We start from the raw sequence: 17,673 nt of genomic DNA, 5'->3' as shown, positions 1-17,673 counted from the left end.
CCTTATATAGAGAGTTTTCGTGTCCCACTTTCCTCAACGTTCCACATGCTCCCACAGCCTTTGGCTCCCCTCAGCTGCCACTCTGAAGGTCTGCCAGTCCCCTGGCTGCATTGCCTCACTGCGTTGCCTCAGCCCCGCCCATACAGCTGGCAGCCGGCGTCTCGCCCTCAGTCTGGAGGGACCCAGCAAAGGGGATGGACACTCTGCTGAGAGAGCGGCAACCCCTCCACAGGGGAGAAGGAGGCAGACCTAGCAAGAAGCAGCAAGCAGGGGAAGCAATCACCGCTGCCCCTGGCGGCCCCTCTCCCTCAGCCGCAAGGCCACCACTTCGTCAGGGTGATAGCTCAGCTGCCCAGCGCCTTTCAAAGGCTCCCCCGCCTTCATGCAGCGGCAGCGCCAGGGAGGGTCTGGCCTAGAAGAAATGAGCTGCAGCTCCTGGAAAGCCGGACTCTCTCCTGAGGAAGACACTTCTCTTCGTTCCTGTGTGGGACTGTGACTAACTTTCCCCTCAGTGGCTGTTGGTAGGCAACCAAGCTTGCTTCTGTCAGTAAAAAAAACAAAGGACTTTCAGCATAACCCGCTCCCCCACCCACTGCCAGCTTCGCCACTTTCCTGTCAGAATAAATTGCCTCTCTCCTGCTTGGCTCCACCATGGCTGGCTGGCTGGCTAATGAGGTGGGCCAGCGACCTTCAAACCATTCTCTTCAACCCTCTGCTGTGCGGCTGACCTTCCCCTAGGGTTGCCAACCTCCAGGTGGGACCTGGAGATCCCCCGCTGTTACAATTGCTCTCCAGATGACAGAAATCCGTTCCCCTGGAGAAAATGGCTGCTTTGGAGGGTAGACCCTATTGCATTATCCCCTGATGAGTCCTTCCACCACCACCCAATGCTGCCCTCCACAGGATCCACCCCCCAAATCTCCAGTTATTTCTCAGAACTGGCAACTGTACTTTCTCCTCAGTGCCTGTTGCTAGGCAATCAGGTTCTGTCAGTAAAAGGCCCTTTCCGCACCTATTTTGGCGTTTGGGAGAAATGGGGGCTGGAGATCACTCAGAATTACAGCTGCTCTCTAGGAGGGAGGGGGAAGAGATAGAAAGCTGAAGCCAAAGGGCAGATAACGGTAGGTTGATGGCTGGGAGACAGGGTTGCCAACTCCAGATTGGGAAATTCCTGGAGATTTGGGGGGATGGAGCCTGGAGAAGGTGAGGTTTGAGGAGTGGTGAGACCCCAGACAGGTACAATGCCATAGACTCTACCCTCCAAGCCAGCCATTCCCTCATGGGGAACCATTGTTGACAATCTCCAGGGGGGGGCTGGAGATCACTCAGAATTACAGCTGCTCTCTAGGAGGGAGGGGGAAGAGATAGAAAGCTGAAGCCAAAGGGCAGATAACGGTAGGTTGATGGCTGGGAGACAGGGTTGCCAACTCCAGATTGGGAAATTCCTGGAGATTTGGGGGGATGGAGCCTGGAGAGGGTGAGGTTTGAGGAGTGGTGAGACCCCAGACAGGTACAATGCCATAGACTCTACCCTCCAAGCCAGCCATTCCCTCATGGGGAACCATTGTTGCCAATCTCCATGTGGGGGCTGGAGATCACTCAGAATTACAGCTGCTCTCTAGGAGGGAGGGGGAAGAGATAGAAAGCTGAAGCCAAAGGGCAGATAACGGTAGGTTGATGGCTGGGAGACAGGGTTGCCAACTCCAGATTGGGAAATTCCTGGAGATTTGGGGGGATGGAGCCTGGAGAAGGTGAGGTTTGAGGAGTGGTGAGACCCCAGACAGGTACAATGCCATAGACTCTACCCTCCAAGCCAGCCATTCCCTCATGAGGAATCACTGTTGAGAGTCTCCAGGGGAGGGATGGAGATCACACAGAATTACAACTGCTCTTCTGATGGCAGAGATCTGTTCCCCTGGAGAAAATGGTGGGCTCTTGTGTCATTATACCCTGCTGAGGTCACCACAGCAAATTGACACTGAGTGCCCAAGGCCAGCGCACTCTCCCAGAGCCTCTTTCTAGAGCTCACTGTATTTATTTCCACAACGGGCCTTATTCCTAGTTAAAGAATAAAGGTCAGTTTAATTACTGTGTAGTGTGGCTGTGTGCATGCTTATTCATAAAGTCTCACAGCTCAGTGTGACTTATTCCTTCTGCAAGTGTGCCCTACTTCCCTGGCAATACAAGAGCCTCTCTTCTATTACAGTATATTTCATTTTTGGACAGTCAATACCAATATAAACCCACCATATGAACAGAAAATTTTGGCCATGTGTCGTATGTTTGACAACTCACAGAATACACAGAATAAACTGAATGTAAATACAAGGAAATTTAAAAATGTTTATTTTTAAAAAGTCAAGGGCTCCTTGAGGCCATCGTGATCACCCTATGAAATATACAGAACACAATAAAGAATGCTAATACACACATTATTTACACAGTGCCACACAAAATGACAGTGGTATGGTTACACAACTATGTTACATACACTGAGACAAATTCTATTCAGTGTAAACAGACTGTTAGTAGACTTTTAAATAGACTCTTTTTTTCCACATTGGCATTATCTTACAAAAACAAGGAAGGGAAGGACAACTTGCATTACAACTTAATCCACCAAACATATGCAATAAATTAAAAAAATTACAAGACAGCCAACCAACCCCCATGCAAACAGTATGTACAGTGTTTTCAAATTCACACTGGGAATCAGGCTCTAAACTAGTATAGGGACTGATGTGCCAGAACAGATTCCCACAGGTAATTCAGGAATTTGCAATGTTCTTCCTGAAATATATTAATTTGTTCTAATATAAAGTTAATTCAAATGTAAACAACACACATTCTACTTTACACAGCCTCCATCCTATAGTCACATCTTATTTAACACCAAACACCGTCACAGTGCTGTAGATTATTCTTAGCATTAGCTTCCCTTTATAGAACAATCTTATATAATATGTAAATTTCTGGGTTGGATCCAAAATTGACAGAAGATGAGAACTTTCACTGATTTCCCCCTCCCATTGCAGAGTCCCACATCACACCCTGCTCTCTTCTGGGCTGGGGGGACACACAGATCCTTCACCCTTGTAGGCAGTGATTCAGGATTTCAGAGGGAGAAGAGCCATGGGAAAGTTACCCATTCTGCAAGTGGAGCTCCTCTCAAGGTGCTCTGAATCCAACCCACAGTATTTAGAATGTGTGCATGTTTTATGTCTCAGACTTATAAACATCAGTGGTGAAACAACAAGAATTAGTATAATGGAGAATCTCATACAAGAGAAAAGCACCATTGAGTTCCATAACTAAGACAAAACACATAAGGCAAAATTATGTGAATGAAATTTCAAACATTCAGCTACACCTCATGGAATAACTTTGTTGGGGAAAAATTATGTAGCAGTTTCAAGATCGAATTGTTTGTTTCAACTCCATGCTAATTCACACATTACCTTATTTACCTATACATACAAAACCAATGTGTAGATGTAACCCATGTTTGTAAACACAACAGATCTTCGAGTTATTTCAAGACAGTTTAATAGGAAAACATCATAATACATTCCAAATTAACATACTTTATATCAGTTGACAGAAACGTTTTGTCTTCAGTTTGATTCCTCAGTCAAGTTGCTTTCTGTGAACATCAGTCTCACACACAGTCCAGAGAGCTGGGACTGGTGGTGGTTGCTTGTTGCATGTACATACACTGACAAACATGAATTTACTGCTACATTAGGTGTGTAAAAACTAACAAGAACCGAAAGACAACCAGTTTTCTATTGTTAGACTTTGAAGTATCAGAAGAAACCTTTTTGTTTTTACTGCAACAGACTAACATGGCTACCCCTCTGGAATTACATATGTAGTAACCGTTATAGTTCTAAGAAATATCTGGGTGATTTCAAAGTATGAAAACTTGATTGGAACAAACTGGGCCCTTGTACCAGTTGTAGTAAATGTAGTATACTGGGCAAATCCATCGCAGAGTGAGATATATGATGCTTCTAACTTTATATTTTGGGAAAGTAACTTTCTGATTTTTTAAAAACAAAGTTTCTAATTCACAAACTAGTAAGAGTGGTAAATACAACCATGTATGTGCGATCTGGCACCATTAGCACCTTCTTGCAAATGGATTTAGAATGAATTGCAAGCCAAATTGCTTGGCTTTGAACCAAATTCATTCCCACTTAAATCAACTGGAATAAATTAGTTTAAGTGCAATTAACTCTGGCCTATCAATTTGACTAAATTCTGTGCATAATACAAGTTCTAAATTCTGATCACACCCCTCCAACAATATTAATATCATGGACACTTCATTAATCTAGGCCTTTCATTAGCAAATTATTAAATATAATCTGATATCCCTGAAGAGTTATAATTTTTTAGCATGAAGGAAGAGACCCATTTTCTGTGCAATGTTACACTTGCTGAAGTATGAATTGCAATTTCCAATAATGTTGTTTTTTGGGGGTGACAGGAATGCATATTTAGCCCAGGAAAATTAAGGCCTCCCCCACTGGCCCTCCAAAAAGCCTGGGTAAATCATGCTGCTTGAAGTCCCTTGAACTGCCAATGGGACAACAGAATTGTTTGTTTGAAGGTATTAGGGGGAGCTACAGTGTTATTCATGCAGATTCCATGGTTCTCAACTTCCAACCAAGCCAGGTTTGACTTTTGGCAGTACCACTTACTGTCACTAGGCATGGAATCCTATATTCCTTCCAAAAATATAAGTTGTAAACCTCGAAACCTGATAATGGATTAGCGATGCTCATGCCTCACTTTCAGTTGCTTTGAGGGTTGTCTCTCTTCAGTGGCTTCTGTCATACTTTCTCCTCACATTAAACAGCTAGCATTCCCTCACTTTGTCCCTACATTTCGAATTCTCACATAAAAAAATAATTTAAGCAGAGAAATGGCACATGCACTTGTTAAAACATACATAGAATTCATACATTCTGGTTTCAATAAAGTGCAGCTGGAACAGCTGGTTGTTTAATATGGGAACATGGGCTTTTATATACTGTGAGTCTTTCCCCCCTGCAATTTTCTATAATATGTAGCATCATATTAAAAATGGACATCCCCAGTAAATACCTTGCACCTGATATGACAATATACCTATTCATTTATATTGATACGGTTTTGATTGCTTACAAACTAGACTTGCTATCCCTATTCAACAATGCAGATTTTCATTGTGAATATTGTCTCTTTAGATCCCATACTAATTGCATTAACACTGGATAAAGAAATAATGGTAAACTGAGAGCCTTTGGAGAGATATTGAAGATTAATATCTTCTAAGCATGGAAAAAGCTAAAAACATAATCAGGGCTGCAGTCACACACACTAAATAATCCACTTTTGATCAACTTTCAATGCACTTTCCAACTGGATTTTGCCAGTTCACACAGTAAAAATCCAGTTGGAAAGTGCATTGAAAGTGGATTATTTAGTGTGTGCGACCGCAGCCCAGGTTTGGCAGATGTTGAAGTGACATCAAAACAATTTCAGTTAGCTGTTAGTGCCAAACAAGGGTGGGACCAAGTACAGAAGATATCAATTAACTCTAAGGTTTCAAGTAAATGAAGAGAATTCTTATATAACATTTGCTATCCATGAGACAGCTGTTGGAATTATTCTCACGAATGTGTGAAAGGAGAAGTATCTTCCTGGAATGTGTCATCGGAAACTTCAAAGCCTTGAAAAGACCTGCAGTTCATTGTTTGTGAAAGCTGCAGCACAAGCTTAACTGAAATGAATTATGGTTTTGTTTCTGAAGAGAGAGCTACCAACACTTGGGCTCCAAATTTTGTAAATTTTCTCTCTGAATACTTGAAATAAAATATAGGCCAGCCTGCTGTACTACACTGGGAAAAAGTAAACAAATCCCTATGCTCAGTAATGCATCCTATGCTAAGAAAGTTAGTAGTATTGCACTTGAGGGATAAGTTTCTTAACAAGTTACTGAGCTAGGATCATAATCAGGAATTTTAAGAGAACGATCAGTACTTCAGAAAAATAATTTTTACAGTGGAAAATTGCCCTATGCAAGCAGAGAAACATTTGTAAACATGAAACAGTTTTTGACAGAGAAGTTGGAAAATCTTAACAGTGGTAACTTTCAATGCTGTTTAGATTATTAAAGATGGGAAAGCACTCTTTTAACTGAAGGAAAAACCAAGATGTTCCCAAGCTGCGTCAGAAGGTCGGCTTAATCAAAACAAGGGAAATCCTCTGAAGGGAAGGGATGTGCAGGTTCTGGACTAAATCCAGAGAAAACAAATGGATACCTTTACACTGAACAAGCTTCACAGGAGATGGCGGAGGGGAATTGCACATTAGTCCTCAAGTAACAGGACACAATCCACTGCTATGAATAAGGGTTCCTTAAAAAGAGTACTTTGACAATAAAATTAATCAAGGCAGAACACATATATTAGGATGTACGCGTAGGTCACAATTAAAAGGACTTAAAGGATACAAGCTCCTAATGTAACCATTAGGAATGACCCCGAAAACTGCTAATTGTGACAAAAACTTTTTGACACAAGAATCTAGAAACAGCAGAAAATGACTAAGGTTAAAACAATTTAACATCAGACACTCCATTTAGTTTCCTTTCTTTCAGGTACTTCTGAACTCTTTACTCCCCATGCAAAGCATTCTGTTTATGAAAACTCAGTGAAGAGATAGTATAACCTTAATATAACCTTAATGGCAATTTAGTTTGCATGCCATGCTTGACAGTTATGTGGATGTTCTACAGAGTTTCACAGGGCTGAACTAGCAGCTAAATGTTTTCAAACAGATACCTCTTACATCCACTGTCCTCTGGATTACCGAAAAATAAACAGTTAACAATGCTTGACACTGTGGAGTCAGGGTGATTGTTATCATTGTTATCATCAAGTCCAGCTCCACTAAAAAAATTATATTGCACATACTGAAATATTAAACAGCTTTTAAAAGTGCAAACAGTACCAGTCTTTACATCACAAAGATGCACATCCTCATAATGTACTAACCCCCAAAGCATATCAGCCTTCTGGATTTTGGTCTTTCCCAGGAGGGCATTTGGATGATTACTAGGGTTGTCACTGCTGGTTTCCCGGCATGCCAAACTTTCTCCCCAAGCTGCTCTCTCACCAGCTCTGGGAATTCCAAATATGATAGGCAAAAGTTGTTTGGAAAAGCCGCTTGAGGGAAGGCAAGAAGCAGTAGGGAAACAGGCAAGCATTCCCCCCCTTCCACACTACTTCTGTGGTCCAAGCTGCCAAATCCCTATACTGCTTAAAAGGAAAGAATCATATCATGAAGTTTTAGTTAGCAACATTCGCAGGCTGGTGTCAGCATACCCTGAGGTGGAGGAACTATCCGGGCCCATGGCTTCTGGTGGGGCCCACTACTAGATTCCCCCACCCCCATCTTCCTGTGTGTCCGCCGCCACCACCTTCCTGTGTACCTTTCCCCCACTGGCTTTGCTTGCATGCCCTCTGCCATCAGAACTCCCCAGCTGCAAACAGTGAGGGTAGCTGTAAGTACAGGTGGCAGGAATGTGCAGAGGCAGGTGGGGGAGGTATGACTGGGGGGGTTGATGGTGAGCAAAGAGGGCCTAGGGCCCCCTGAAACCTAGAACCAGCCCTGCCTGAAGTTGCTGGATAGTTGTGATACTTAGACTACCAAGTGCACTTAACCTGAGAATGGAGGTTGCAGTACCATCATGAACACCTACTGGACGGTTTCTGTGAAGTTGCTGCCAGGAGCTTCACTAATTTAGCTGTGTCATTTTGAATATCAACTTCAAAAACAGAATTTCCATTTATTTTTCTGCACATTCCTCTGCTCTGATACCCCAAAACAGGTTTCCCACCATTTTTTAAAAGTAATTTTTTCTCCAGCTGTCCCTGGCAGCAGAGCTTCTCTTTACTCTTCCACTGTGGACAAGGTTCTTGCTATAGCAGTACCGGTCATCTACAACATTACTTCCACCATAGAAGCTCTTCATCTGGAAGTGCCCTAAACACAACCCACCAGGAATTTCTCATGCAAGCTTCATTGAAATAAATGGGATATGTGCAACAGGATAGTAGTATGTTCGCTGAATAAGATTTAAGGAAATTAACACACATAAATGGTGTTAGAATTGTTCTCTACCCACCATTAAGAATTAAATAAGCAGATGCCCTTTGATCTTTAAAGAAAACTTACATCCCAACAGAAACACTAATATAATATTCCACCTTATTACTCCTAGCCAGATTTATTCAATTATCTTATACAAGTGGATTTTTATATGAAGTTTTATTTTAATACAAACTTCACAGTGATAGCGGTGTTATTGTAGACTGAAACACATTGGTTTGAGAATACCGCCCCAATATAGCCAGAGGTTGGTAGGAGAGCAACAGCAGGCAGCATCAGAGAAATGCTGACAGTTTGTTGATCAGCAGATGGTTAGGAGGAAGAGAACGCTGAACTAGAATGCATAAAAGGCATTAAGTATAAAACGAACCAACAAAATGGTTGTAAGTTTAAACCGGTTGTACTACCTCACTCATTTTGTTCCGCCTATATGTGTGCCATTGCCCGCACCTGAGCCCTTTTCAGGCATTACATCTGACTGTGTGCGAGGTGAGAGTGCACTGCCCACAATTCTCCTGATAAGGGTGATTACCATTTTGTCTGAAAGAGCAATACATGCATTTTCAGCCTTGGTTATATGCATACCAGAAACCAGAACAGGATTCTAGTATGTATGTTCCAAAGCTGGAATATGTGTACATTGCCTCTTTCACACAAAATGGCATATATTGGGAAGATCGTATGTTGGACATTCTCCCTATACATACGGTCAAAAACAACACTTGAAAGGGGCTTTGGTCATATGGATACTGGTCCCAACCCTACAGGACTACCATTTCTCCTATTCTGCATTTCTGTCAAAATGATATTCCTTTTAGGTTTCAGAGATTTCCCCAAAAGGCATAGAAATGCCTTTGTGAACAACAGGTTCAACAGATCATTCATTCAACACATGAGTCAGCCATTTATATATTTTAAGTTCATTAAAAAAATCAAAAGAATATAAACTATGTTGTAAGGCAAAAACTCTCTAGAAACAGTTAAGCAAGAACAACTGTTGATTCTTGGACCAGTATCAACAATATGCCAAAGAGATACCAAACTCCATCACAGATTCTGCTTATTAGATGCTGGTCATCTAATACACGAAGCATATGCTAGTCTTTCCCAAGGTGTTTTCAACTCACGTTATAATTTGCATATGTTTCATAAAGGGGAGAGAAGCTGGTTGTTATTTAAAGGGGGAAATGATATAGATTACCACATATTAGTACACAACTCTTTCAGCAAGGATTGTTGTTACTTAGATTCTTCTACACTCCTCCTAGAACAGTTGAATGGATTAAGGCAAAAAGATTTACACAAGTAACCAATTCATAACAGATTCAGCTCATTCCATGCAGCATAACTGATCACCAGCCAGAGTATGATTTTACATATTTATATGCAAAAGAGAAATTCTTCATCCAGTCATCACAGTTACACTGCAAAATTAAAGTTTGGCAGTTCAGTTAGAAGTATTTTTATATTAAAAATAGAAAGACTCTGGAATTGTAGATTCATCTTGGTATGATCATCTTTTCTATGGCACAGATAATGTGATCCCAGTTTTTGCATAAAATTGCAAGGATAGTCACTGCAAAAAAGGTGCAGAGAATATGGAAACGGCTCCTCATCATAGGAGCAATAAACTTTGCTATGGTGGAAACACACACTAGGATGACAGTCATAAAGGCCAAGACTACATTTATACATTTCCCAAGCAACACTTTGGCATTAACAGTTTCTGACTGCAGGGCTTGCTGTTCTTGTTGATGGAGCTCCAGTTTCGAAACACGTGTCTGGCAAGATTCCAAGGCTTCCTATTGACACAAGGGAGAGGGGAATAAAGAACAGGATCAAGAACTACCACTTTTATACACAGAATTTCTACATGATTAGGGGGATGTTCTAATGTACAAGAATCAGTCTCCCTCACTGGTCATGTTTTTAAAATTAATTATAGTAGTTTGATTCAAAACATATTAGAAATCATTGTAATTCTTCTAGAAAGAGAAAAAATATAAGAACCAACATTTATGATTTGTATCATGACCTCTAGTTACTGACTGATGAAAACCTGAATCTGTATAGCGTTTTTGATTCCTTATGTTGTTCACTGCCATAGCAGCCATGTGAGAAAGATTATATATTTCCCATGAAGAAATGAGTTAGAGGGCCAGTTCTTGTATTTACAGGAGCAGCGTGATGGGCCCTCCTTGAATCCATCTCAAGCTACCACTGTTAGGTTAGAATTGTTGGTGCAAGCTTTGGATGTGGGACATTCTCTCTCTACAGATAGATACTAAAGTTATATTTTGTTCCTACTGGAGAAACTCAAGAGCAGAGGTGATGAACTCATTTGTTACCAGGGCTGGTCCTGACATAAATGCCACTTTGTCTGGCTGGGCCATGTGTGCCATAAAATGTAACATGAGGTACCAGAAATATAAAATTTATAAAGATGATTTCAGATGACAAATGGCTATAGCAGGCTTGATTGGATTAGGTGTGATATGCAGAGGGGTAGCAGGTGGGGAGATATCAGCACTGATAATGAGACAGGAAACCTGGGTCTCAGTTTGGTCCAGGAGGATTCAGTCCAGGAGGATGCAAAGAATAAATGGAAATAAGTCTGAAGAAATGAGCAGTGACTCACGAAAGCTCATACCCTACCACAAATTTTGTTAGTCTTTAAGGTGCTACTGGATTCTTAATCCTTCTACTGCTATTAGAAACCACAATGTTCAAAAAACAGTGGGGGGACATTTTAACCTTCCAGGACATTCAGCTGCTGACCTAAGAGCAGCAGTTTTCTTACAAAGGAATTTCAAAGGACTGCTGAATTGTAACTGATCATGATGCCCAAAACAATGCATCCGCCTGGACTGAACTGAGACCTAGGTTTCTTCTCTCATTACCAATGCCTGCTATTGTCATTTGGTGTCTGAAATCACTTCACTCTCCAAGATATAAAAATAGATGGACTCACATTCTAGCTGTATCTGAAGAAGTGAGCAGTGACTCATGAAAGCTCATGCCCTGCCACAAATTTTGTTAGTCAAGTCCAAGTTTATTATTAGCCAAAGGCCATCTCTTTCTTAGCAATGATTCAGAATTACAAAAATCAAACAACAGCCAAGCACACAAAAAATATAAAAAACTAATAATGAGGCAACTACATATTACAGAGCAATTATGTACATTTAAAAAATTAGTAGATAAATCAATCCTAAAAAGGATTATTCAGTCAGCAACACTTTAAAATATATCTAGACAATCAGTAAAATTATAGCTCCCTATAGTTTACATATTATCAAATACACAGAATTCAAGTTACCATATATTATTGGATATTACTTATCCAGGGTTAGCCATATCTAACCAGCTTTCCTCCTATTAATAGTCATCCAGCCATAATTTGCCACATTAAAAGTAATTTTCCTGTTCCTATCGGCTAACATTATTAAAAGATAAACTCTTCTGTCTTTGCCTGGCAGACTATCAATTATGGGTTTAATATATATTTCCCTGATTTGCTCAAATATTTTACAATCAGAGAGAACATGCACTAGCGACTCAACACTCCCATCTCCACATGGGCATAGACATTTTTCATACGTTATCTTCTTATATTTGCCTTCCAGAACAGCAGAGGGAAGGGCCTCATACCGTAGTAGAGTAAATGCTCTCCTACGGTCAGGGTTTTCTAAGCTGTTTATATAAGGCATCGACAAGACCTTATTCACAGGGGTCTCATGGACCCGGAGCGCTCCGGAGCCCCGCTCCGGGAGTGACCAGCCCAGGGGGCGGGGCTTGGTCATGTGACCAAGCCCCGCCCCCTGCTCCCAGCAGGCCTCACTACTGCATAGAGGTCCCCCATGCGAGGCTGAAGACGTTTGAGCGAGCCAGGGTAATTTTGCTACCCGGCCGTCTGAACGGTGTGTGTGTGTGGGGGGGGATAAGTAGCTGTTCGGGTGCGGGAGAAGGCAATGCTGGAGCCGCTGTTTCGCTTTCAGTGGGGTTGCACCAGGACAGCATCTGCTCTGCTCCATGGCGACGGGCGCTCAGGAAATAAGGTCAGGGCCGGCATCCGCCTGCTCAAGTAAGTTTCCTTGCCGGGCAGCTCTGCCTCCTTCACCGTCTTCTCAGCGCGAGGAGGGGATGGGGGGGGGACGGCGGCAGGACTGCTTGGCAGCCGCTGGCTCCTTGAAAGTAAGGCGAGCGAGCGTACCGGGGCTGGCGGATGGCAACTGCAGCAGCAGCCTCTGCACCTGCGCAGACTGGCTGCCGTCCGGGGGACAGGGAGCGGGTGCATCGGGCCCGGCGATGAAAGAGCAGGTAGAGAAAGAGGTACTTTTCTCCCTTTCTCACAATACAAGAACTCGTGGGCACTCCATGAAATTGCTGAGCGATCGGGTTAGAACGGATAAAAGGAAGTCCTTCTTCACCCAAAGAGTGATTAACACTTGGAATTCACTGCCACAGGAGCTCAGCGCTTTCCGGACTCGGGGAGAAAGAGGCGGCGGCGGCAGTCATGCAGATGCAATGCTTTTGGCGCGCGCCCCCCCCAACTGTGCCTTCCCTTGCAAAAGCGGCGCCCAAGGCGCCCCGCACATCCATCCGCCGGTGGGCCCCGGCTGCGCGCTCGCCCATCCACCCCTCACCCGCCCGCTTCAGGGGCTGCCTCCTTCCCGGGCGCCTCCTGTCTGCTGCTGGGGAGGGCCAAGGTAAGCGGGATGGGAGGGAAGGAGGGGCGGGACTGGCGACCCCTCCCGCCCACCAGACGAGACCCGCCGCCTCTGCCGACCTGGCTCCGGGGCAGCCGCCGCCCGCCACGTGAAGGGAACCCGGGGCTGGGGTGGACTCAGGCGGCTTGTCTTCCAATGGAGGCTCGCCGGGCCCGATGCACCCGCTCCCTGTCCCCCGGACGGCAGCCAGTCTGCACAGGTGCAGAGGCTGCTGCTGCAGTTGCCATCCGCCAGCCCCGGTACGCTGAAGCAGGGGTGTATTCAGAGATGGGGTGCAACGTTTCTGTAGATTTTTGTTTTGTAGTAGGTTTTGGACAGGAGCAGCCTCAGGAGTACTAGCAATGTCTGGTGGAGTTACTGCAAAATACTTTCCCCTCATTCACAGTAGAGTTTATAAAGTACCAGAATAACGTTATGAGAGTTCTAGCTGAATACAGTAGTAAAGGGAGGGGGGGAAATCCTTGACTGGCCTGCTAGGGATTGCACATGTCTGCATGCTTCTTTTGGTTTTCTTATTTTTTTTAAGGATAACTGATAGGAGCAGGTAAGTAGTTTGTCTGACTGTGAGAACTAGGATTTAATTTGAATTAAGATTCAGAGTAGATGCTGGAAGGAAGTCCAGTTCCTTCTTTTGAAAATATGGGCCTCTTGTACGCTCCTTCCCCCCCCCTTTTTGTTTTGTCTTTATCTATGCTCATAGGTGCTGTCAGGAGGGGACCCTTCCATCGCCACCGCCGCCGCGTTCTGCGGCTCGGAATTAAAGGGCCAGCCTTTACAAAGGCTGCGCCCTAGCAGCGTTTGTGCTGCACGAAGAAGATGACCGGGAACTACCTCAACGCCCTGTGAAGTCCTTTGGTTCCACCATTGGGACCTCTCTATTTCTTTTGGTTGGAGGTGTGTCTGCACCGCTCCTCCTGCCCCCCTCTATCTATTGAGTGAGCTGCTTAGCGACACAAGCGGCTCCCGTTCAAAAGATTTTTCTTTCAATTCGGAGGATTTTTCTTTTGTTCCAAATTCCAATCTTTCCTTTCAACCAGTTTCGTGGGAACACCCCCTTGGGGGGTGAACCGAACTCGAGCGTGTGTGGATGAACCTGAGAAATTTGACACCCAGTTGTCTTTAAGCGGCCTGGAAACCATGGCTGCGTTATAGGTTTGGCGAATCCAGCCTGCGCCGAGGTGTGCAGCCTCCTTCCCCTTGGTGAGGGAGGAGCCCTGGCGTGGCCTGACTTCAAGCCGAACCTAAGCCCGAGCTTAATCGGTGCTGGCCTCATCCACTGCACTAAATCGCACCGCCTGCTATGCAAATCATGGCGACGGAGAGTTCGTTTGTCGGTCTGCCTGTCAGCCGACAGCCCGATTCTGTGTTGTTTCTTGCTATGTTTTCCAAATGTATTGCAATTGCTTTGCCTGTTTAGAGTTGTTTACTCAATGATTTAAACTGGACCCAGGAGGCTTAGCGTGTTGCTAATCTGCATACGCTTCGCTGTCCGAGCGCACGAACGGCCTCGGGCACGGCCGTCGGCCGATCCTTCCTTATAAGGAGATCCCCATGCATCCGAATGGAACCTTGGATTGTGCCACCGGCACTGGCTCAAAGGGGGGAATCCTTTTGTTTGTGACTTTCTATTCTTGACTGGGAGTGGGAGAGAGTCCCCCGGAGGGGACCCTCGAGTGTTTAAAACTGGTAATCCATTTGAAATCGGATCACAGCAGAGGCGTCACTCGTCCTCTAGCTAAAAGAGGTCTAGACCTCGAGGCGGAGTTCACCAAACCTATAAGCCAACCAGGGATCCCATGGCTCTGCACCACACAGCGCACGAGTTCAGGTTCCTTGTGCAATGGTTTAGCCCATTCAGTAGGAATGGCCGATGGAGACCGAGCCTAGGAGGTGTTGTAGCCAGACTGTGTTTGCGATCATGGTGCACCAGCAAGAACACGCGACCGTTGTTTTATCTTGAATAAGACCTCCCGAAAATGTCTATAGTGTGCCTAGGAGTGCACTCACCGGCTTAGTCTGCTTTAAATAAATTGTGTTTATCATGGGATCTGCGAGTCCCAAGGTGCTTTGGGAAGCAAAGGGGGGAGACGATTTGCATATGCATAACCATGCCCCCACCAGTGAGAGGACCCCCTCCCCTGCCAGGACTGGCACGGTACTGGAAGCCCTCTTTCGCCCAAACACCGACACTACACGCGGCTGCGTGAATGCTGCTACTGTTTATTGCTGCTTGCCTCAATGAATCCCACGGACCGCCTCCGCTTAGGGAGACGATGGGGTTGTTTTACTCAGGGATCGGTGAAGGCTGCTTTATTCCTGGGAAACTGGGACTGTTTGCACACCATGCCTTGTGGTTTAGCTGTGAATTAACTGTTTTGTTGTTTTGTTTCCATGCAAGCAGGTTTGACATGCATTGAGCTGTCACTAGGGCATCACATGCACATCTGAAGTGAACACCCACGGCTCTTACTTGTCTGACGTCATTGCTGCCCCCCCCCTATTTTGATTTGGCATTTTTGGTAAGTATAGGACAGGTCTTGGTATTTTTCCCTTTTCAAAGGAAAGAAACCCGTCCTCCAACGTTAGCTAGATTTAGACAGGAAGCACGGATGCCTCTGTCTGGATGGCGACACCCCGACACCGAAGACGTGTCTGCCTGCCTGCCTGCTCTTTCTGCTGACGTTGCCTGTCATGGGCCCGGACTCTGTTCATGACCACACCAAACCAGATCACATAGGGGTCACCAACGCATGGACTTGGACATTCTTTTGCACCTGCCTGGCATGATGACGTTTCACTTCCATGCCAGCGCCTTGGAGTGGCACCCGCCACGTGGACTCAATGTTTTGTTGTCGTGGCAGGCCGAACTTTTAGTTCTGCCGCCGCGAAAGGGGGGACTGTAACGATATGAGCTTATGTTTGTATTTCTGTATAGTGGTGATGCTGCTTATGTGTGTCTCTAGCATTGAATACCTATGCATTGTGTATTCAGGGATTGCTGTATGTTGTGTGTTGCTTTGTTCTGCATCTCATGCTTGCCTAGAAATAGGCTGGCCTGGGCCTGCCGTTGCACATACGGACCATGTGCGTCCCTGGAATGTATCCCATGACTCTTTGGGATGGAGAAGACACCGCGCCATTGCACCCACTTGGAGAGCTGTGGAAAATCCCCAGCGAACCCCGGCATTCTTGGAATGGAAAGAGCAAGTGACCCTACTCCCTTAATCTGGTTTGGAGATCTAAAGACAATAGCGTTTATGGCTTTGGAGCAGGAACCAGATCTGCAAATCAAGAGGTGTCCATGGGAACGGAAGATTCACACCTTGCCAAAAGGCACCTTTGATGTAGGAGTAGGATCTGCATATTGCCACCACCCCTTAGGAGAGCGTCATCCCCTTCGTCATCCCCTCGTCACCCCCTCTTCATCCAGTAGTGATAGTTTAGAGGACGGGTTTGATAGTTTATGGCTGGATAGCACATGCCCCAAAAAGAGTTTATTTAAGGAGAAACTCTCCTTTGTCTCTCTGGTTAACCCACCCTTCCCATAGCAGTGCACTAAGGTGCTACAAGTGACTCTACTACTTAAGTTCTCCGGAGTCGCGACCCAGAGAGCTCACACGTGGTTTGGCTGGTCCTACCTGTGTGCCTTGGAGTTCACGAGCTGCTGCATTTCGGCTGCCCAGCGTTTCAAGGAGGAGAGTTCTTCCTCAGCTGGACCTCAGATGAGTATAGCCGTGCCCCATTGTGTCTTCCCCATTTTGATGCTTTTGTTATTTTCTATGCTGTAATTGTTCTAATGTACTATTGTAACTAAGGAGCTTGTATGAATTTGTATGATTCCGATTTTGTATGACTGCAGAAACCTTTAGTAAAGACAACATTTATTTAAGGACTAGCGTGTTGTCTCACTTCCTGGGATATAGCCGAGCGTCTCATTCGCCATCCGACCTCTGTATAGACTGGTATAGAACTTACGCACAGCCACAAACACCCAATTTTCCTTGGTAGATAACTTGGATTGGGTCTCCAGGAATTTCCTGGAGAAGTTGGCATAACACCAGAGCAAACTAATTTATGCAGTAGCCAAATTGCTCACTCATAGCTTTAATGCCAGTCGCTCACAAAGGCACATCCCGGGATGTGATATCAGAGTCATGTGACAGGAAGAGTGGGAGCTGGGCCATAACCAAAAGACTGAAAGGGCCAAGAAACAAAAAACAGTGATCAAGAGGTTCCAGTGATGTCAGGGGGTGTGGTCTTATGACACACTTCCGGTGATGTCAGGGGGTGTGGCATATGCTAATGAGTTATGCTAATGAGCTCCGGCAGCTCTTTTTCTACAAAAAGACCCCTGCTTATTCATAATGCATCTCTCCAGTAAATAGTTTTTAGCTCTAGTCAGGTCATATTGTCTTTCCATGTCTAAAATTCTTTGTTTAACCAAGACCTTAGCCTGTGCCATATTCATGGATGATAGATATTGTTGAGACAAACCAGAATAACCTAATTTGTTCCTCACCAATCTCAATCAGGGAGGGACCAGGTTATTATTCAGAATTAGATGTGTAAGACCATTTGCAGTAGTGGCCAATTTTAACCAGTATAATGCAACTGGAACCCATAATCTGGCTATACTGGACTTTTGCTCCCTTCTACTAATAAAGATTGTAAGTGGTGCTGTTAGGTTTCTTCCCCCCTCCCCCCATCTGTTACAACTGGAAAGGGATCTCTCCAAGTGCCATGGGACTCCGTCTCTCTCTCGCCTGCTCTTTCTCTTTCC

At 44.7% G+C, this 17,673-nt stretch overlaps 1 protein-coding gene across 1 annotated transcript in view; it reads right to left on the bottom strand.

The window, feature by feature from the left end:
• Positions 1–9,662: 9,662 nt before the first annotated feature.
• The window catches only part of TMCC3 (transmembrane and coiled-coil domain family 3), a 60,005-nt gene continuing 51,994 nt past the window's right edge, over positions 9,663–17,673 (bottom strand). Inside the window, exon 4 of the mRNA XM_015414644.1 lies at positions 9,663–9,965. Coding sequence (XP_015270130.1) covers positions 9,663–9,965 — 303 coding nt within the window. The remainder of the gene's footprint in view (positions 9,966–17,673) is intronic.

The sequence above is a fragment of the Gekko japonicus genome, unplaced genomic scaffold, assembly GCF_001447785.1.
Source record: "Gekko japonicus isolate JY-2015 unplaced genomic scaffold, Gekko_japonicus_V1.1 scaffold969, whole genome shotgun sequence".
Classification (NCBI taxonomy): Eukaryota; Metazoa; Chordata; class Lepidosauria; order Squamata; family Gekkonidae; genus Gekko; species Gekko japonicus.
The sequence above is the reverse complement of the archived record's forward strand: the minus strand, read 5'-3'. Positions and strand labels throughout refer to the sequence as shown.